This window comes from Lichenostomus cassidix, chromosome 2 (assembly GCF_008360975.1).
Source record: "Lichenostomus cassidix isolate B80296 chromosome 2, HeHo_3.0, whole genome shotgun sequence".
Taxonomy (NCBI): domain Eukaryota; kingdom Metazoa; phylum Chordata; class Aves; order Passeriformes; family Meliphagidae; genus Lichenostomus; species Lichenostomus cassidix.
The window spans coordinates 62,139,833-62,162,071 of NC_139482.1; the positions used below are offsets into that span (position 1 = coordinate 62,139,833).

Here is a 22,239-nt window from a genome sequence, read left to right on the forward strand (position 1 = left end):
TGTTCCCCCCAATCCTCCCATTGTCTTGTATTTTTCTGGCAGAAGCATAGCTGAATGTGAGAGGTTGTGGCATGGAGCTAGGAACAAGAAGTTGGAGAGGAGCAGAAACTTCTTAAACTGGTTTTGCCTCTTGGGCAATTACAGTGAGGTATTCTTAGAGCAACTGTTGCCAATGTCTTTTAGTCTGAAGCTTACTCATTCTGCCTCAGATCTGAAACAGTGTACACACTTGAAACCTTACCTGTTTTTCCTCCTCCCCCATCTCCTGCAGAGATAAAACTATTTCACCTGCAAGCTAATTAAAGATGCAATCTCTGCTTTCAAAGTTTTCCTCTCTCTGAGATATTCTCAGAAAGAATTTGCTAGCTAAAGTAGTTCTTCAGATTTCAAAAATAAATAAATTTCTATGGTTCTCATCTCCTTTCTGGTCTGTAATGCAAATTGCAATGTGTCATGATTCTTCCCTTTGCAATTCATGGAAGAGTGAGGCAATAGTTCTTCAAGAGTACTGAGGGAATATAACAAAGGCTGGAAAGTTACGCTTTCTGTGCAAGAAGACTTTTTCTTTCCACATTTTCCAGTTTTTTAAAATGCAAATGTTTCTTTATAAACAGCTTGGTATGAATGCAGCATAGGAACTATGCCATTCTTAGAGACTTTTGGTAGTACTGGACTTTAGCCATATTGAATTTGGTAGCATCTTGAACTTTTGTTGTATTCTCTGTATTTCAGATTCACTATGCTTAAGAAATATGAATTCAAACTGGTTTGAAGACGAGGAGAATTGCAAAACCTCCCTGTGTAGAAAAGTGTTTAGAGCTGGGAGGGAAGTGCAACACATGAGAGCACATGTAGAAATTAAAGTTTGATTGAAGAGTTAAATTATAGGGCAGTGTTGGTACAAGAACAAAATAAATGAGATTAAATTTCTTCAGTATCAAAATTTGAGAAGGCTTTCTGGACAGCAGGAGGATGAGTCAGAATAATTCAGAGTCAGTGCTGTTTTGCCTCATGGAAGTCTACTCAATCTCAGAAGACTACATGGCATTGTTCTCTGTGACATTTGTAGACTAAATGACCTGGAGATTCTGTGTTTTACAGTTTTGTTCAGCCAGCTAGTGTGTGTTTGCAGATGTAAACGCATTCTTTAGCTGTAAGAATAGACATAAGTAATTTTTTGTTTCTGTCTTAGGAAATACTGAAAATCTGTTTTGGTTCTTAATTGTCTGATCACATTAATGACTTGTGTACCATTATAATTTGATCACTTTCTAGACTTTCTAAAAGCCACCAGTGTCTATAAGGTCTGAGATGACTTCTGTTTCTTTTCCACTATCTTGTAAACTGCATTCTTGCTGTTCTTGAGATCCTGTGAGTTCACATTTACTCTTTGAAATCACCATTTCTTGTATTGAAAAGTGCTTGTAATACTTTATCAGGGATTTTACTCTTGACCTACACTGTAGCATTGCTGTTTGTTTTCAGATGAATTGACATTTTTATGGGACAGCAGCCAGCTCTTTTGGGTGTTGTAAAAATGAAGTCTGTTGTAACAAAACAAATAAATTATGCTGCTCTTCTCTTTTTGAATTAAGCACTACAAATGCTTGCAGTTAGCTGTGGACTCATTCTTCACTGAAGCACTTTAAAGCTATAACTGTCTTCCCTTTATAGAAGAGTCTCTGTGTAAAGTCAGCAGTAAATCAGCTTTGTCTGTTTTACCCATTTACATTGCTGACTTCCACATGCAAATCTTTTAAGATTTATTCTAATTTATACCTTATTCCTTCTTGGTCTTACTGAGTATTTTTTCAGAGTTTGTCTTTAGGCATTTCATTTCCACTGCAGCTCTACCATCACTTTCTTAGTAATGACTGAGACCATCTGCTTAGAACTAGAGAATTTGCTACTGTGATGTTAAAAGTAGTACTGTCCCAGCATGTTCACTGAAAAATCAAGAGGTGAAACCCTGGATGCCCAGCCTTGCCTGGTAACTTCACTTGACGAGCACAGTGGATCATATTCTTCACAGAAGACTGCCTGTATTTTTTGGAGATATTAAAAAAATCTGGTCGTAAAAGCTGGGTATGAAACCCCACTGAAGGTTGCTGAGCTGCCACAAATTTTATATTACTCTGAATTTTTTTTCTATGAAACAGCTATATACGCTGAGGATTTTTAGAGGTGGTTTTTTATTGACTTTTTTAAAACTGACACGTCTGGGATTATAGTCATGGTTAAAAATTCCTGAGTCTCAAACCTAGCATGCAGTATTTTAACCATTTATATATTCGTATTGTATATATATAATGTCCGTGCTACTGCTGTGTACCACAACAGCTTTAAAAAGTGATTTTAGCTTTTTTCACAAGAGTGTTGAGGTTGGAGACCATCTTGTTCAACCCCCCTGCTCAAGCAGGGCCACCTAGAGCAAGTTGAGCAGGACTGTGCCCAGACAGCTTTTGAGTATTTCTAAGGAGGGGAATCGACAACTTCCGAGGGCAGCCTGTGCCAGCACTTGGTCATGCTCACAGTGAAAAAATGGAACCTCCTGTGTTTCAGTGTGTGCCCATTGCCAGTGGTCCTGTCACTGGGCACCACTGAAAAGAGTGTGGCTCCCTCCTCTTTGCACCCTCCCTGCAGGTATTTATATACCTTGATGAGCTTCCCCTCGAGCCTTCTCTTCTCCAGGGCGAACAGTGCCAGCTTTCTCAGCCTCTCCTCACAAGAAAAATACTCCAGTTCCTAGTAGTTAATTTGCGTGTGTGTGATTTTATTATTCTCCATCACATAAAGCCAGACTTCTTTAAGAGCATGAATTCAACCATTTGGAATTCAATTGGGTCTAGCAAAGGAATTTTCTTAATATTGGATTCAGATATCATTTGGGTCTTTTAATTTGTTATCTGTTAAGTTAATATGTATCAGTCATAAGATGGTCCTTGTTTTTTTAGCCCTTCAAAGATGTTAGACTTGTTTTGTTGCTACAGGTCTAAATGTTTCCTATTTCATTGTACGAAAGCAGTGTGTACTTAATTTTTCAGTCCAAGAAGATTTAGGGATCTTGGCTTTTTTTCCCCACAGTGCTTGTTGTAGTGGTTGAATAGAAGTGTGGTATGTTTGTTACTCCTGTAATTTGTGATTTACCATATGGCACCCGGCAAGGAGGTAGCTGTAATTTCCACCAAGTACATGACACGTTACATAATGCCTGCTAGAGGGGTCTGGCCTGGAAGCTTTGCTGTAAAAAAAGGAAATGCTTGTGGCTGAAAATAATGTTTATACAAATTGTCACAAATTCACAGCTCGTTGGAGAAGGGGAGCCTGTTAAATACTTCTTTTCTCGCATCCCTTGTCTTGTAGGATGTTCTCTTTTACCTTTGTGGTGTCAAAGAAAGGCATCTAACCTCTGTCAGAGGTCCTCAGATGAAAGAAAACTCTGAGTGCCATACCACTCATTTCTGCTGGGAATGATCTATTCTCAGGTTGTACAAATGCATTCGGGGTTGTACCTTTCCATGATAGATTCAGTAACTTGGTGTTTGATGTCATCTCTCTGTGAAGGTGGTTACCTGCCTGTTTTGTTAACTGATAAACTTGGAGCACACACTGTGAAGAATTTTTCTAGCCTTTGGATAACTTGGGTGGTTGATTTGATGGCACACGCTGGGTTGCTGCCTGAACTTTGCAGAGCTCTGTGGAGAGATTTCTAGAGGTGTCACTTGAATGAGTTCTATATAAGAATAAAGTCTCCTAGTACTTTTAGATGTTGGTCCTGCAACAACTCAGGAGATCTTATTCACTATTTATGTAGAGTTTATTTGAGTTTACATTCTTGGTGTATTGTTCCACACAATAAACCTTATTTATCCTGTGAATCACCATCATCATCTTTCTCTGCTTAATGTCCACTTTCTGGTAAATGGTAGCAGTTGTTAATGCTGTCTGTTAAAGCAAATAATGTCATCTCAAAGTTATGGAAACAGCTGGTGTTGAAGCCAGCTGAGTTGGCCTTTTTTTTGCAAAACCGTGAAGAGATGGAATTTGCTAAGGTAAAGTGTATTGTCATCAAACCTAAGTTTTAGTTTTAAATAGAAATTAATGAATGACATTTTCCTTCTGATAAGCTCATTTAATATTCTTGTCACTAAAAATACATGCTAGGATGAAACAAAACCAGTTACTTGTGTGTTTTGCTGAATCTCAGAGAACTTTTTCATACTGCAATTGTTTAAAGAATGCTAACATACGTTTGCAGAGCTGCATGAAAGGATGAAGTGTCAAACCTAATTAGCATTTCTCTTGAAATCTCATTAGTAAAACAAAGTGGATGACAATTGAATGATAGTTTTCCCTGTTATGATAAAAGAATGTGACAGTGAAACCTGGGGGTTCTTCTCTATTGTCCAGTCAGAATACATGGTCAGGACTGGCACACATGCAATAACTTCTCAACAATATCCTTGTCCTGATTAGGTATGAAAAATATGCTTATGTTGCAGCAAAAAGAGTGTGTTTTTTTCTTTTTTTCCATTTGTTGAGGAAACTACTGTGTTAGAACCAAAGTTCAGATCCAGTTACTTGGTTTATACCTATGCTTTAGTTCTTTCTGGTACACAGTCTTTCCACTCACAAGAGATCTCCTGTCTTCAGTCTTGTCAATGAAGCTGTTAATGGCTCTGTTTATGTCCTTTCAGCAAAATGTAATGCCTGAGTTTTGAACCACAAACAAACAAAGTTAGATTTATGAAATGTTGTGTTACTTCTCAGATTTCCTTCACATGCCCTTGGGAGTTATCTGTCTTGGATTAAATACTGTATATAGTGATGAAATAGCAGTATATTTTTCAAAAGGTTTGAGCACTACCTCCACAAGGAATGTATCTTCACTGGTGTTTTGGTGGTTCATACAACCAGCATTTCTGAAGGAATGTTAAAGGACTAGTAGCAGTTCTATGCTAAATTTAACATTTAACATTCTGTTTTCCATTGACGTGGGAAACTTAGGATGTAGTTAATAGCTGTGAGTAGCTAACTCCAGTGACGGGTTGGGCGTGAGAGTCTCCATAGAGTTTGTGCACAGAGTTGAAATGCCAGTTAATGCTTGGGGTGTTTTCTCCTCAAGAGTGCTGGTAATAAATGCAACAGGGTAAGAATAATAATAGTGCCTAATAAATGCCACTGCAATTTTATTAACACTCCTAGAATGTGTTGCCACATACTTTCCAGAACTGTAGCATGTTTGCTCTGACAGCAGTTTCATTGGAGACTACCCTTAAGGGTTAACAGATCTTGAGTTCTGAGATCAGATTCTTTTTCCCCTCCCTCATTTCCTTGTCATGATAAGTTAAACCTGATTAGGTGGTAAAAATCTACTTGTTTAGATTCTTGCAAATTCAGTTTTATTGAAAAGTAGGGGAAAATAATTGATTTTAAAATGGACAGGACTACTTGGTAATGTACCAGGGAACATTAGGTAGACTTTCATTCCTTTGCCTTTTTGTCATGAGGTTATAGTTGGATGTTAGTAAGACAAGCTTGATATCCTTGTGATTGTGGTTATGCTATACTTGTAATTTGTGTAGCAGATTTTCATTACAATGACTAGAGTCTTGGATAAGTTTTGAATTCGTATGATTAAAGACTTGGGGAAAATAGATAATTTAATGTGGTGGGTTCTAGATGGGATCTCAGCAGGATTGCATGAAAACTCTTGAATCTCAGAGCAAAGTAACAATTTTAGTCCGTTTTTGCCTTTTTAGTAAAACCAAACAAATTAGCTGAAATGGGCTTTAAAAAACCCCAACTTATTTTATCTGGGAGAGTATTCAGATTTTAGTTTTGTAGTGAGTTTTCTGGCAGAGTAATAGATTAATCTTTCTGCTGATGGGTGGTGACTGCTCTCGCAAGCCGGTTGTTGTTTGCAGAGTGCTGTTGCATGTAGGGCAGGTATCATTCCTTTTTCAGGCTGTCAGTACAAGTTGTTTTTACATGACATCAAGGCTTCTGTGTAAAGATTATAAACACTTGAACTTCACGTCAACAAATTGTTGGCGTTGGAATAATAATGCCTTGGGCAGTAAAAATATTCAGAATTTGGAAGTGAAGATAAGTTAGCAACTAATGATCTTCCTGGACAGTTGTCACTTTGTCTTCCATCTTGTAAATGTCAGAATATAATGCCTTTCACTTACTTTAATGAGCTTGTGTTGGTTTCATAACCTGTGCTTTCATTGCTGTAGTGACCGAACTTCAGTGGAACCGTGTTATGGTGAAGTATCCAGGCATCTTTGTTTCTTTTGTGTCATGGAAGTCACTCTGCTACTGTAATGTCTATTTTGTTTAACTTGCACTGCAGTATTTGTCATTCTGATTTCAGTGTCTGACTTTTCTCTCTTTGCATGTGGTAGGTTTCCATAAAGTGTGTGAGAACAACTTATTATTAGAGTATGCATCTGTTTCTCATGGTGTTTCTGATTATGATCAATTACCACCTTATTATGCAGGCACTTGCTCAGATTGCTTTACTTGTTAAAATGTTTGGGGTTTTTTTGCTGTTCTTCAAAGGATTATTTTGTCTACAGAACAGGCTTTTGCTGGGTAGGAGAATTAAATAGGGCATGTGCTGCTCACCTCATGCAAGAATATAAAATAACTAATTATTTATATTTGTGTATGTATGTGGGCTCACACAGTATGTAAAGTAACTCTTCCAAGAATCCCAGTATCGAATCGTGATGCCAGCTTCATTAGTCAGCTGTACAGGAGGTACTCCAGGCAAGCACAAAGGTGGGATGCTATTCCTTTTAAGGGTATTGCCCCTTCCCATGAATCTTCTAAACACACTTTACTCTGTGTTTAGAAGATTCATGGGAGAAATGGGCAAATAAATGTCCTTTTTCTGTGTTCTTTATAGAGAAAGTGGTGTACTACCAGTAGTTTGCAGTATGTGATCACCTGGAGCTGCTACTGTGGCAGACTGTGATCTTTATCTAGGTGGTTTAGTGCAGTGTTCATCAATAATGTAAAGCCACACTTCTTAAGGTGCTTGGTATCAAGCCTGCAGTGATAAGCCGGGAGACAAGGAAGGGTCCTAGAGCTGCATGACCTGATTGTGAAAGATAGGAGAAACACGATTTCTCTGCTTCTACATAATTTACACTGTTTGCAGCTAGGAGTGCTGAGTGCTTGCTGTCTCTGCTGCCACCGCTGTGGAAGCTTCACACACATAAACAAACAAACACTGCAGTTACTTCTGTTGTGGATAGTGAGGCACACTCCTCATGATGGTCCTTCCACAGGTTTGCTCCCTTGCACTCTGCCTTTGAGTGAGGCAAATGCACACTGATGGTGACATCTCAGCCTGAGTTGGAAGGCAGCCTGATTTTAAAAAACGAAACCAAATTTAAATCACTCAGAAATACTATAATATTTGTTTTGAACAGCTGGTCTTTAGACTTTAGAGATGCTGGAGCAGTGAAATGTAGGAAATATTATTTTTATCAGGATGATCTTTGCAATTTGATCACCTTTATGCTTGCATAGGTAAGTCTGTTTTATATGATGAGTTGAAAAAAACCTGAAGACTTTTCTCCATTTTGTATATTGATAGTTGCTTGTAATAATTATTTTGACCAGTGACCCTGAAGAGTAAGCCAATGACTATGTAACCACTAAATGTAAGAAATTATATATTTGGGAAATCAGCGAGTAGAATGAATTTGCTGTGGTTGCACATACGATGAGAGCAAAAAGTTTTTTCAAACTCAGTGTCTTAGATGTTGACTTTCGGTGTAGTCAGCTTACAAGAGCTGCAAAGTCATCTGGTTCATTCATTCATAGATACTGTGTGTGGTTATTTAAAATAGCTGGTTATGGTTGCTTCCTCTTGATTAACTAACGTGGGAAAGTAAAGAAAAAAACCCCAAATACTTTCCAAACTGTGAAATAATTACAGTACAATTGTGACCTACTTGGCTGCTTTGAACAGTTGAATTGGAGACGAATTGGGCTCTGTGCATGTTCCAAAGAATCTAAGACCTGTTTTTCAGAGACGCCTTGTTCCTCTGTCTCCTTTAATGTGGAGTACCTGGTTTTATGCCTACCTTCTCCTTTTAAAATGTACCTTGTCCCTACTGAAGGTGACTTTCTTGACTGGGGGTTGGAGGTGAGTTGGCTGATGAAGCTTCATTATAAGAAATGGAGAGAAAAAATAATTCTATCAAGGTTTTTTTGATATATAAAATGTCCTTCCTTCTGGAAGCAACATTTGGTTGGAAATGCTGGCAGTACTCACTAAGGGACAAAAAAGGTCTCGTTTTGAAAGTTACTAAGACTTTGAGATGACAGTATCACATACTTCTGGATGCTCATAGTGCAAGTGTCTTTTGATGCTTCCTATTGCGTAAGACTAGTTTTGTAGTCAGAATATGCACTGCCATCTTATATCAACTTTTTGTATGACCAAAGGAGACTCCTATAAGAGAATGTAGATGGTTAAACAATGAAGAAAGAACCTTTGCTGCTTGTAAGCTAGCAAAGTGCACTCCTCCTGTGTGCTGCAGTCACAGGCAATGGGCTGAGGTGCTAGAGAGAAAATGTGAGTTCTGTCAGGAATACTTCTCATTCATGTGCTGACACAGAGCAAGAGAACTGACATTGTGTGAGTCACTTCTCTTGGCAAATGTGGGACCTATTGGGTTTAGTTTCAGCAAGTGGTAACAGAAAAAAGAGTTGATATTAGCACAAACCTTTCTATAACCCATCTTTCTTTATCTAGCTTAAAGTTTGAGTAGCTAAGCACTCTGAGATCTTGATGTGTTTTAGCCAAGCAGGGCAGGAGAGGCTTAGTACTGTTGTGAAACAAAAAGCCTGAGTAGATACCCACAGCAGACAAACTGCTCAGTAAAATTATAAAATCATTCTTGTGATACTTTACTAAAACCATGATGGCTTAAGGAAAAAGGCAGGAGGAAGTCCAGAAGTTCGGTGGGCTGTGTGGTCATGAAGTTCATACTTTTCCTCTGACCTGTGAGAATGTTTTTCAGACTGTTGGTGGCATTTGCCTGGGTTTTGAATTCCAGGCATGTGAAAAAAGTCAGCCTTCTGTCTGAGTGTACAGATTGAAGATGCCCATCAGGTTAAAGCAAAATCTGCAGTTGTGCAGATATATTACAAGGTTATATTGCAATTCTGATAATTTCCTGAAATATATACTAGCCGTCTGCTTCAGAGGAAATTTTTTTTGTCACTCAAAAGGCATACCTGCATCTTGTCATTGACACTGTGGAGGACTAGACATGGAATTAAAAATTCCTGGAAATAAAAATTTTAATTGTTGTATTTCTGATCTGATGTCCATACGTGTGTTTTGTGTGTGTCCCAGCCTCTCCAGCACCAGCTGTGACACTGAATCACCATATTTGTATAGTCACTGTTTGGTAAAAATTGAGACAACTTCAATTATCTGTGAAACTAAAAACTGCTGGTTTCCAGAAATGGAAAGAAGTAAGGAAGCACATATTAAAAAAAAAAAGGCAGCAAAGCAAACAAAAAACAATATGTTGAAAATTGGTTTGGCTAATGCAGGATTTTACAGCATATCTTTAATCTGCCACAGATGTGATTTCTGTAAACTGTAAACAGTTCTTTAGTTACTAGTTTGAGTCCTTTGATTGAAGTATTTTGGAGTATTTCCACCTGAATCACTGCCAGAATTATGGTTACACTGAGTTGATTAGCTGGAATACCCAAATAGCTTAAAAACCTATCCTGTGAGTTAATATAGCTGACTTACTCCAGAGGCCTTTGATCATATTGCTTTTGGTGATGTGGGGAGTTGCTGAAGTTGGTATTAAGAGTTTGGAGCAGTTGGATGTGAGGTATGGTAGGAAGCTGCAGCTCTTTGTGCTTTGGAATCCCAGAGATCAGTGATGCTAGTGGGAAGCTCTGTTGTCCACCAGGGGTTTAAAAAGTGACTATTATGCTCTTCTTGAAATCGACATCAAATAAAATTAAGAGGACACTTCCAAAATGGTAGTGGCTTACACTGCTTAAGGAAATATCTTAAAAAATGTATAAAACCATTTTTTTACTTCAGTGATGTTCTGTACCTTTGCTAATTAGGGATCTCAGGAATAAAAAGCAGTTGATGAACTTTTCCAACTAAACTGTTTAGGACTTCTGCTGAACCTGTACAGCAGTCTATCAGGAATTCTTTAGTAAAGCTGATGTATTCCTGAATTATTTTTCAAGGTATGAGTGTATTTAAAAGCTTTCCAAAAAACCTTGGATGACTTCTTTTAATAGGAACTTCTCTTGGAAGTTTAGAGGTGGTGTTGGGACTCTGTCTAGACAAGCTGATAACATTGTGCTTACATCATATCTGAAAATGGATTAAAATGGAAATATTCAGGGTAGAGCTAAATGTATTTTTCAATTAGATAAGGGAGCATTCTGCACAAGTTGTGAGACACACGTACATGAGCTACCCATGGACTGAGCTGTGTAGCCACCACTAATGAAAGGGTAAACGTGCAGTGAGTGGTTTGGCTGGGAGGCAAACGATGTTTGCATTACACCAATCCCATATCCCAGCTGTCTGTAACTTCTGTTTCAGGCAGATGTGTCATCTGAGGTACGAGCTGCGAGTAGGCAGAAAAGATTGCATAAGATGTGTTTGTGGATTTGTGTCCCTTCAGAGTTTTTTGCTGAGCTCTTGTGTTGTGGGTTGGTAAGAAAGCTGATCAAAGTGTTTTGGGTCTTCTCTGATGACCTCCCGAGTTGGTGGGGCTGGTATGTACAGACTGGTGGATGAAAGCATGGCTTGGTCCCAGGTGTTTCTGCACTGAGAATGTAGCCTCTTGATATCTTTGAATTTTATGTAATGTATCTGTTGCTATACCTTTCACCTGTATCCTTATCTTATAAACTTTACTGCATTCTCTGCTTGTGTTGTTTGTCTGTAGACCTTTCTGGTTGTATTTTTTCTCTTCCACACATTTTTCCTTCTTTCATCTATGCTTTTTTTTCCTTGATGAGATGAGCATGTGGAAATTTCTTATTTCAATATATAATTTAAGCATATGCCTAGGCTTGTAGTTTTGATGAATGGCCTAAGTCAGTCTCGTTCTGCACTGCATGTTCACCTCCTCTCCTGCCCTGACATCAGCAAGCACAGGGCTGCATAGACAGGGTAGCAACCTCACTTGAAACCAATCCTACCAGAAAAACCCAAGCTGATTTAATTTATAATGTGGCCATATGCCTGCCAGCAAAAGCATGGAAGCATTTAAGGACAATTTTAACTACTCTGAGCTAGAATCTTTAGACTGGGGGTTTATCATCACTGCGTTATTTCTGATAGTGCTTGTTTGGAGTTGGGTGTGAAGGGTGATGGCGTTTTTGCATTGGCTTCTTACGCACTGTGTGGGCTTTCTGTGGGTGGGGAGAATGCAGCCTACACAGGGTTCTTTTTCTTCACACTTCCATAATCTTTACAAGAAATACTTCCTTGAGTCTTGCCTTGGACATACACGGGTAGCACTGCTGAAGTCAATGGGGCTTCACCGCGGCACCTTGGTCTGCCAGTTTGCAAACTTGGTTTATTTGCCACCAGATGGGCTGTGTTTCATCTTTCATGTTGAAACAGATGCTTGTCTGCCTTCTCGAACGCAGATCTGTTAGATTTTTATATCTGTAAGGAATCTGGCACTTTCTTTTTAATGTGGGGCCTATATTAATTAAGAAATTACTGGTTAAAAGTATGTGGTGGATCATTTAAATATCTTCTGATCTGATTACTCTTAAATACATTGTGGATTTAAAAAAAATTCAGATTATAGTAATGACATACACTGACTTTGTTTCCTTTTTTTTTTTTTATTTGTTCCTTTCTCTTTATGTGAATGGTGTATTCATGCCTCTCATCACCATTGCTGGGTTTTTTTGCCAATCATCTAGAAAACCACCTAAGGTAAGTATTTTGTCTCTTTTTGTGTTTGTATCTGCTTGAAAATATTGAGCATTGCAGAAGTATTGGGTATATTGCTGTAGTATGTGATAAGTACAGCTTTGGTAAAGGAAAAACATATTAAAAAAATCTATTCTCTAGACTTCCAAATTAAAAGCTTCATAATTTCAGAAGAATATATTTCAATCTAGCTGACATGCAGGCAAGGCACATGGCTTGTTAAAGCTGTGACCAGGACAAGGCAAAATTTTAATGCTGTCATAAAAACATTTGAAAGACTGAATAAGTGTTGTGTGTATAACATTTCGTTACACACAGTTCTGCTTAAAAGTTAAATACTGCTTTTAAAAAATGGCAAAAAACATCTAGTCAAAAATAAACCATTTTTGTTTGCACTTGAGGATAGTCAGGAATTAGTAATTAGTGTAAAAGTTGCCAAAGTGCACCAGAATTCACGTAAAAAAGATTGTGTTATTTGTAGTGCAGGGGAAGGGCAGGAGAACAAGTGATATGTACCTATTGGGACATTTAATAAAGTTCTTCTATCAGCTGATAGACTTAATAAAAAAGAGTTTGATCATTGTTAAACATTTTTTTAAAAGGAAGAAAATGATCCTTTCTGTTGTTGTAATTCCACCAGAAAACTTGTTTTTACAAAAGCCCTCATTTTCTGTAGTACATCATTTATGTTCCATTATAGGCAGATAAAATTATTCTGGGCATTATATAAAAGCTTACCTATGGCCTTGTATTTCCTTGACAAAACCAGAACAGCTGCACGCTTGTGTGTAAATGTCACATTGTTGTTAGGTATAGTTGGATGGTCATTAATATGCTTAACCTATAGTGCTGAAACTTCTAATGTTATGTGAAATGTGTGTCAGATTGAGATAGAGGAAGGTTTGTACCATCTGTGGCAAATAGCCGTTGCTGAGTTTATAGAGATGTGATATGAGATTTCTTGATTTATACCGTTTTTAGGGTACTAAACATAGTTGATTTTCAAATTAAATTTTTTTTCAAATAATGTGCTAGTTTATCATCAGCCATGGATAAATTGTTTTCCCAATTCAACTTGGTCGCCTAGAAGCTGTGATAGGAAAATTTATATAAGGATATTAGGGTGCTATTTTACTTTATATTTTGCTATTTCTACAAACATTGCATTTAAGTGTAATTTTGTGACAAAGGTAGAATAGTTGCTTTGAGCTGAGATCTGTGAGCTGTTCCTCAAGTTGCCTTCAGATTTTCTCTGCATATTTCTTCAGCCCTGTCATAGGTCTTGTGTTTATCAGTGACTAACTTTTTTTTCGGTTCTTAATTGCTTCCATTTACATTAAGCTTACTGGTGTAGGCTCTGTTTGCCATTTCCTTGTGTATCTCCTGTATTACTTATCTCCATCATCAGTTTTAAGAGGTATGTAGGAACAGCTGCCCAGTGAATGGAAACCTCCCATCCTTGATTCTCCCTTCCTTTTGTTTTTTTAGGATCCAGGTAGCCCCATAAGTCACCCAACCTGTCAGACTGACTGCTTCTCAATGAAAGCAGAATGTGGTTAATCAGCCATCTCTTGGTCAGCTGGAAATGCCTATTAAACATTGGCCATACATTTGCAACATTTTATAGCTGCGTAGACAATGTGTTAGGGATTATGCACAATATGGGTAATGCATTGCTAAATGCTGGAAGCCCCAGACTCTGCCTGGCCTATACTGAGGATTAGACTTCAAAAGAATAATGAATTTGAAATTAAACTCCTTTTTAAACTAATTATGTAATTTGACTTAAACTGGCAAGCAGTTAATATTGGATATGGTATTCATTACCTGTGAGTAGTTTGCATAAGTATACTTGCATGCATAAACCTTAAAATATTAATTCTGCAAGCCATTGATAAAGAGCCTTAATGAAAATAAGTTCTGCAGAATGTTGCTTTGGCTTTTTAAACTATGAGCACCCCTTTGGCTGTTTTTTCAGATCCTGTGAGACATGACTGCAGGAGCAGGCACAATGGCTCTTCTAGTTTAAAATCTAATTAAAGTGTACTTTCGTTCTTAAGCCACAGGTACAGACGAATTCAAGACAAGACTCCAGATTTTTCACTGGCATATGTGATGGATGTGTGGAGCGGCATTCCAGTTTGCCCTGTTGAAGAAACCATAACCTGTAGTTGTCTCCTTAGCAAAATAACCAGCAGCTGTCTTAAACTGCTGCAGGTGTTTGCTGAAGTAATCAAAGCTCCATATCTTTTGTTTTTCTTAAGTGTTGTACCAGAACAAATATTTTGTACAATTTCTAATAGTTACTAACACTCCAGGTATAGCCTAGATGTGTCCTACATAACTTATTTTATTTAGGGTAATGTGCACACTTACAATGACTCTGGATACAGTAGTACCAGGATCCACCACTTCCCAGCTAGTTCTTTCTCATAAATTTCCATTTTTATATGGTTGTGCTGAACGTACTCAGTTCATCCCTTCATTGAAACTCTTTGGTTTAGAACCTACTGCCCTAGTGTGGCAGGTGGCTGGCAGCTTCCTCTTATCTAGCTTTTTCTTCTAGATGCTAGGATGAAGTGTGAGATACAGAATCTTGCAGAAAATAAGAAAATTTTAAGGCTTGTTTGCTAATTCCCTGTTATTTAGAAGCCCAGAACACTATTAATGAGAATAAAGAATACTATTAAACACCTTCCAAAATGTACTTAAAAATTAATTCACAGAGGGTGTTTGAAGTTTAAAAAGTTTTGTATGTATCACAGGTATCTCTGTTCAAATACATTTCAATCGTTTTGATATAGTTGGTAGATATGCTTTTGGTACAAATTGGTAAAGGTTTTTGCTAAAAGAGCATTTTCAATGCCTGGTAATACCCAGTTTGAATACTGGCCATTGAGTCTGAGACTTGAACATTAACAGAACTTCTCATGGCTTTGATAGCTGTATTTATGGGGGGGTTAATACCTTTTTCAGGAAAATGGATTCTGGGGAGAAAATAGTAAGAAAAAAAATTATTCTGCACCCTTTTATCAGAAAAAAATAGTAATACCCACCACTTCCTTTTTAAGGAAGAATAATCAGTGAAGAGAGGAGCACATTAGATAATACTTAGAATACTTAGGCATACGTTCTGTGTCTTGACCCCAAGTATGCTTCCATGCTCAACTTGGGATTGCTTGTCCTGCCGTTCCTGCACTGGGCATCAGAAAAATGTAAAATAGTTATCTTTATGATCGTCTTTTCTGTACAAGGGTTATCCTTTTGGTAGGATTCTGTCCTACAGATATTTTCCCGTAAAATGCCTTCCTGATGTACATGTTGAAGAGCCTTGCTGATTAGGACCATGTATCTTGCTCCTGTGCCTTATTTTTACCCTGTTAATTCCTGTGTTTGCAATCTGTTTTCCCAAAGGTCTCGGTTATCCATAAAATTGTTTTGGTTGGGTGAATCCTTAAAGTGTGGTTGCTGGGAATGTTCAAGGTTGCTGTTTTGTCATCACTAATCAAAGTAATGTTTAAGTGCTCGCCTGCTGGTTTTAATAGAGAGGGGAGTTTTGCTGCAGCTGCTCTGCATGTTTTGCAGATAGTGCATGGCCCAGCAGTTTCTGCCTTTTTGCCTGACACTTTTTTTTTCCTCAAAGTAATCTTCTTACTTCTGTTAGACAGATTTGGCAATTTTCCAGAACAGATTTTATAAATAGACCAAATCCATGCCCTGGCTTTTTATGTTTAGAATGAAAACAAACTAAAATGCTATATTTACATTTGTTTTATCTTGAGACAGAATTTTTCTCGTCCTATTGCATAATCATTTTTGACCTTTTGAAAACCAGTCTGACCAATTTTTACCATTTTAAAAACATCCCAATAAAATCTGCTTTTTTAAGAGAAACACTTGGCTGCAAGCACATATTTTAGTTTTAAGAGTTTCTTTGTAAGATCAGTGCTTAAATTAGAAGTCACTGAATGATCCTGTCATCATTTTCTGTGTTAACCAAGGGGAAAATGCGTAGGACAGTACATTAAATTGGCCTACAGTACTGCTGTATTGACATTTAAATCATAACACATAGGCTTGTGTAGCTGGGCAACCTTTTTAACTGGTCTGTGTGATCCACTGCAGATAATGCTTACTTTTAACGGGGGAAGAATGGGCAGTTTTGGATCCTTACCAGTAGGGTGTGGGGTTTTTTGTTGTAATTTAATTGCTTGCCATTTGATCATCAGAGAGACTAGGTATCGTTACCAAGTCCTGTGGGGAAAATTTCCATAGAATTGGAATATGAGAAGAGAAACAGTAGATCTTGGACTACAGAAGTTAGGGAAAGGATTAGTGTTCTTACTGATTACATGGTTTTATGCCTAGATTTGATGATCCAATGTACAAAAGGTAATTTAAAATGACCCCTACTTATTTGAATGTCCGAAGACAAGGTGCAGTTAACTGCTGTGTTTTAGTTGCAGTTCAGTGGCTAAATGACATCTTTGACTCAGTCACATCAGGGAACATCCTGATTCCTGATGATGTCTGATTCTATTTGTGCTGCAGTGAGTGACTCAGGCCTCCCTGTTAGATTATTAGTATAGGTTTGTTTGTTTTTTCTTCAGAAGGGAATTCCAGAACTCATTTCACTCTTATGGACTAAGTGTTGTCTCAGTATTGAGTCTTCTCTCAGGCCATTTCATGTGTTTTCCATTACGCTGGCGGAAAGGGAAGGAGGTGAGGTTACTGTGCTAACCTGGTGTTACCTTCGGGAATATTTGCAGCAACAGACATCTTGGGAAGGGTTAGATTACAACATATCTGTAGAGTACACTGTGTAGTAACTCTGAATAGCAGGGACTTCAAAATGTTCTTCATCCCTAGAAGTAAAAAAAAAAAATCCATCTTCTTCCTCTCCTCTGGATTTGTCTTTAGGGAATTTCCATGTTTTGGCTAACAGAGCCTGTGGCTCTTGCTCTACATCGAAATGCATGGTTTGTCTCACAAAGGAGATCAGCTGTTGGATGACCAGGCAAAGATAACCTTGACCCAGGCAAAGTTGTATTACAAAGGTGGTTTGAGATTTTTCCCACCTCTTGTGCTCCATCCTGCCCGCCCCCCCAAAAAAAAAAACCCACAGCAACCCAAACTGCCCCAAATAACAAACCCAGAACTATTAATGAGTTAACTATTGTTAACTCATCCACGGTCAGTTTATCATGGCAAAACGTGGAAAATACACTGCAGCTTAAGGTGTGTTTGTAGCAATCTAAAGCTATAAAAAAGCAATGTTAAATGTCTATGTCATGATGCTCTCAAACGTGCAGGAAAAGAAACTTGGATCAAATCCCATTGTGTTAAGTGGTTTTACAGGACACTGTTCCAGGTTTGCATGCCCTCTGAGTGCAATATTGAATCTCATTCAATTTCTACCTCACTGGAACTCTTGACTGAAGTGATACTAAGTCTTTTCATTAGAGCAGGCTCTGATAGCTTGTTTCTCTAATAGAGCTACATCTTCTGTTTGTAGTTTCTGAGCTTCCTCTACTGAGATGGAATACTGTACTCTTAGTTTAGGTGGGTAATCTGATACTATTTATTTGCTCCTTAAGGCTTGAAAGTGGTAATGCTCTTCATTGAGTACCAGAAGTCCATCCCATGGTAAAACTTTTCTGCATATTGTGCTGATGTCTGCTAAATAGACATCTGACACGTTCTGTATATTGAGTCCTTGTGGTGCTGTTTGGTTACTGTTGACAGAAACATTTGTCAGTGTTAGTGCCTGGTGAAGAGTGGATTTAATTATTAGGTTTTGTCTGTGTTTTGAAATCTGTTTTAGGGTAAGAGTGAGAAGTAACCTGTATAGTGTATCATACACATAGAAAAGAAGTATTGAGCTTTGTCAAAATTACACAAAAGTGTTCCTGCTGATGAAGCCTTTTTACAGTTCTGATTTAGGATCTACAGAAATAGTAGAGCCTAACTGCAGTTACACAGTCATAGGATATGTACTGCTTTAAAAGAAATGTCTTGTAGCCAGGGCTCCTAATTTGTCTTTTTATGTGCTTCTTCTACAGGTCTTTGCCTTTGATCACTGCTTCTGGTCCATGGATGAATCAAACACCACAAAATACGCAGGTAAACTATTTTCTATACATATAGTGTAAATAATTTGAGAACATTTGGGAGTTTGGGCCTTTGTTTTGTGGAGCTGTTTTTTTCTTTACATTTTGCACAGTGATGCTCAAGTGAGTTCTTCACAGAAGCAGATGTATCGCTTTTCCAGGGATTGAGTCATCTGAGTGCTTGCCCCTCAGCTGAGAAGGAATGCAAGTTTCAAGGTGCCTGGGACACTGTTCAGGAAGGGTGCTTTTACATCTAAACTATAGTGTTCTTTCTTTTATCACCTGGAAGAGCCTTTTATGATTGTTTCCATCACTGAAAATTTCATTTCTGCATCAGAAATTACTTCCGACTGAAGCTAGTGATGAACGTGTGTGCTTTCAGTCCTCTGCATCTCTGTGCATGAGAGGGGAATTGTGTTGGTTTGGAAACAAACCAGTGAGAGATCACAAGTCAAGATTGAAATTAAAAAAAAATAAGTGAAATAATACAAGGAAAAGCACTGACAAAGTCAGATACAACCTAACACCCTGTTAGGGTGGTAGTAGCAGTCCAACTGAAGTAGTCCAGTTGAAGCGGTGATCCTGTGAAGGTCTAGTCTCCAGCTGAAGATCCAGTGTAGCTCTCGTCCTCTGGGCTAGCTCAGGCAGTTCCAGGGCCAGGTTATATCCACGTGGGAACACCTGGTTCCTCCCTCCTCGGCAGAGCATCTCACAATGGGATGAGATAAGTCCATGAGTCACACGGTGGGTCCCTGATGGCCCATTGCCTGTCATGCGGGGTGGGTCATTAGCAGCTGGTAACAGCTAATGGATGGCCCATTGCCTGTCATCCGGGGTGGGTCATTAGCAGGTGATAGCAGCTAACGGCCCACAGCTGGTGGTAATAGAATACTTAACCACATCTATATTGCAACCTAGGACAGGAATAAAGCATGTTCTCCTCAGATGGTGTGGTTATCTCAGGTCTTTCAAGTGATTCATAGTCAGACTGTTCAGATCCCTAATGTGTTTTGAGTGATCAGCTTTGTGACTCCTTCCTCCCAAAAGATGGATAATCCACACAAGATTGTAATCCTAGCAGTTTTCTCATAACTGGATTTGTCTATTAGTGTATTCATATTTTATAATAGGACTTGTTTTGGTAGAGAGAACTCTGAACACTGGGATTTCAAGGCTGTGGTCCATGAAAAGGAAAAAACTCAAGCAATCAGTTTAGATATTCATGTTATGGAATTTTGTGGTCCATAAGAAATCTTGAAGAATGATTACCTCAAAGTTGAGATCAGTGGTCTCAAAGGAATTGCTATATACATTTGTTAAAATATATCGCTGACTACTGTAGCCTCTGGTATGCAATCCCAAATCTTAAGGTTTGCACTTAATCATAGATTTTGCCATATTTCTTAATTGCCTGAGCAAAGCGAGGCTTCTTCAGGGTAAAAAGCTTTTCACTGGTTCAGCTTTCAAGAGCTGTGTTTGCACTGAACAGATGCACTGCACAGTATTTGTAGTTCAGGCTGGGAGAGCCATTGGAGCCCACAGCACCTTCTTATGTGCCTGCACACCCCTGTTTCCTTTAAAAGGCAAGAGGTGATGGTGTGCATCGTTATCTTGGTCCCGTATGCCTCCAGTATGCACATGGGCCCGTATGCCTCCAGTATGCACATGGGAGCTACAGCTGTTGGGAACACCATGGCACCAACCCCCTGGCAGAAAAAGGATGGACCCAAGAAACATTCCTAACCAGTTAAACTTGTTTCTGGCTTGGTTTAACCCATCTCCAGGTGAATTCAGTGGGGTTCTAGGTCTATTTATTTTTCATTTGAGTGAAAGCTAGATCACTCTAGCATGTTTCAGAATTTGTAATTGGGTCTGTCTTATCTGAGAACTGAAGGTTTATTATTTGTACATAAATTAACCTCTTGTTGGACTGGTTTCTCTAAAACTGTGGCTCTCATCTCTTCCATTTTCTTACTGGCCAGAAAGCTATCAGGTTTTTTTTTTTGCCTATTCCAGTTAATTTTCCTGCCTGGGAAAAAAGAAAACCAAAACTGGGGGGTTTTTTCGCTTTGGGGTTTTTGGTTGTTTTGTTGGGGGTTTTTCGTGGTGTTTGTTGGGGCTTTTTTTCTTGGTGGAAGAGTGTGTGGGAGGCTTTGGTGATGGTTTTTTTTTTTCTTCTTAGAAATATGCTAAGAATGTGAGCCCAAAGACTTGCATACAAAAAAACAATGGTTTCACTGATTTTGTTGATGTTGTTGCTGTGCTTTTTGTATGTTCTTGAAGCTAACTTGTGACTGCCAGCCCTTACATTCTAGAACATAATGGGTTTAATACAATATCGAAAAGAAGTTACTAAAAACCAAACCCAAAGTGTTCAGGCCCAAGTTACTGGCTTGTTGGCTTGTTCACCTGCTTGTGCATGAGCTGATGCTTTCCTATACTACAGTAGTATTTCTTGGTTTAGATCCAACAAACCAAATGCTAATATGGCAATATTTCAGTTTTTCTATATTGCTGATATTAAGGCTCCCTAAGTCTGTTTCACAGCTTGGCCTAAATGACTGCGTGTATTTGTTAGCAAAAAATTCACTATAACTATGGTGTTGAACACACGATCTCCAGGATGGTATGGCGAAGATGCTTTATTGCAAAAATCCAGGGTTCTTAACCTGTTAGTTTGTTACAAGTTCACATGCTTGTGAGGCTCAACAAATGTGCCTAATCAACCACTATAGACCACAATAGGAACAGGCAACAGGTGTAACCAACTACAAGCCCCATGGTGTGAGCACTTGTTGGTGTTAATAATTGTTTTGAAATTATATAACTTGTTTTTCACCTCTAGTTTAGCTGAGTCATTACCAGAATGCTTTTCTAGTTAGCCAAAGTAACAGAAGAGAGCAAGGATTTTACGAGGGCAGCAAGGCCCTCACTTGGCAAGGCCTTTCTGCTCTGCAACAGATGACTGGATTTGGTTGGGATTTCTGACAAGTTCTTTGCCTCATGGAACAAACTTCCGTTGTCCGAGACACCTTGCAAATACACACCTTGTCTTACATCCAGAGATTTTTAATTCTGTAGCAGTCTTTGGTACAATATTAGAGTCCAAACAATCCATCTGACCACCTGACTTTTTGAGCTAATCTGGAATCTCTAGGATGCTGGACTACAGAAGGGATGCTGATCTGAAAACTACGTGCATTAAACTCTCCCTGCCCAAAGTACTTTTGTGTGGATGTGTAAGTTTAATGTCATTGGCAAGAGCAGGAATTAGTTGCACAACTAAAAGGAAACATGTATGAAGCTTGAAAGCTAAGTCCAGAGTGCCTGAAAATGTAAGTTGTGTATGAGCTGTAGGCTGAAGTAAAATTCTCAGAAAAGGCATGTGCGACAAATTTAATTCCTTTGAAAAACCCTTTTCCCTGTTTCACAGAAACACAGTGGAAGATGATACAGTGAAAGGTGTAACAAGTACTAAGTTACCCTATCAGGCATTGCTCTCTGTGCAGAACCAAAATGTGCTCCTCTTGCATTATGTTGAATAGATACATAGTATATATCACACTGTATTAAAGATTTTGCTGACCAACAGATGGGACATGAGAAAACACAGAATGGTGTGCACCATAGACAGCATAGACATACATGGATAACTCTTCCTTGTTGTTACTTTTTTTTAATGCCAGCAAACCCAAAGTTTGTCCACTCCTGAAAATGCACATTTGTTACAGGATCTTTAAAACTATCACACATGATCAGACTGGCTTTATTTTTCACTTTATTGATTAACATATAGTACTACTAGCACTTACTAATATTGTTCATTCAAGAGTGAGACTCCTGTTGGAATAAACTTAATTGCATGGGTAATTGATAACAATTCTCAGACTCTGGGGGTGAAAGGCTGACCCTGACATAGGGTACTATGATATTAGTAATCTCATTCTTTTATTAGAGATCTTCAACTTCTTTGGCTGAACATAAGGCTTATTTTCTTCGTATTAATTTTCTTTCTGTATTCATGCTCAGGAAGTACCTACCATATCTTTCCAGCGCTTGAAAGCATGGGCATTGTTGCTGTTGGCAGCAGAATTGCTTTTTTAGCAATTTTTTTTTTCTGTTGAAATGGAAACTGTGTTCTAAAATTCTAAATGATCC

General features: G+C 38.4%; 1 protein-coding gene across 6 annotated transcripts in view; it reads left to right on the forward strand.

Annotated features, from left to right (window-relative positions):
- KIF13A (kinesin family member 13A) overlaps positions 1-22,239 on the forward strand; it is a 105,398-nt gene that overhangs the window by 28,035 nt on the left and 55,124 nt on the right. For all 6 annotated transcript variants that reach the window (XM_085051781.1, XM_085051782.1, XM_085051783.1 and 3 more), the window contains exons 3-4: positions 11,962-11,974; positions 18,034-18,094. In XM_085051781.1, coding sequence (XP_084907907.1) covers positions 11,962-11,974; positions 18,034-18,094 — 74 coding nt within the window. The remainder of the gene's footprint in view (positions 1-11,961; positions 11,975-18,033; positions 18,095-22,239) is intronic.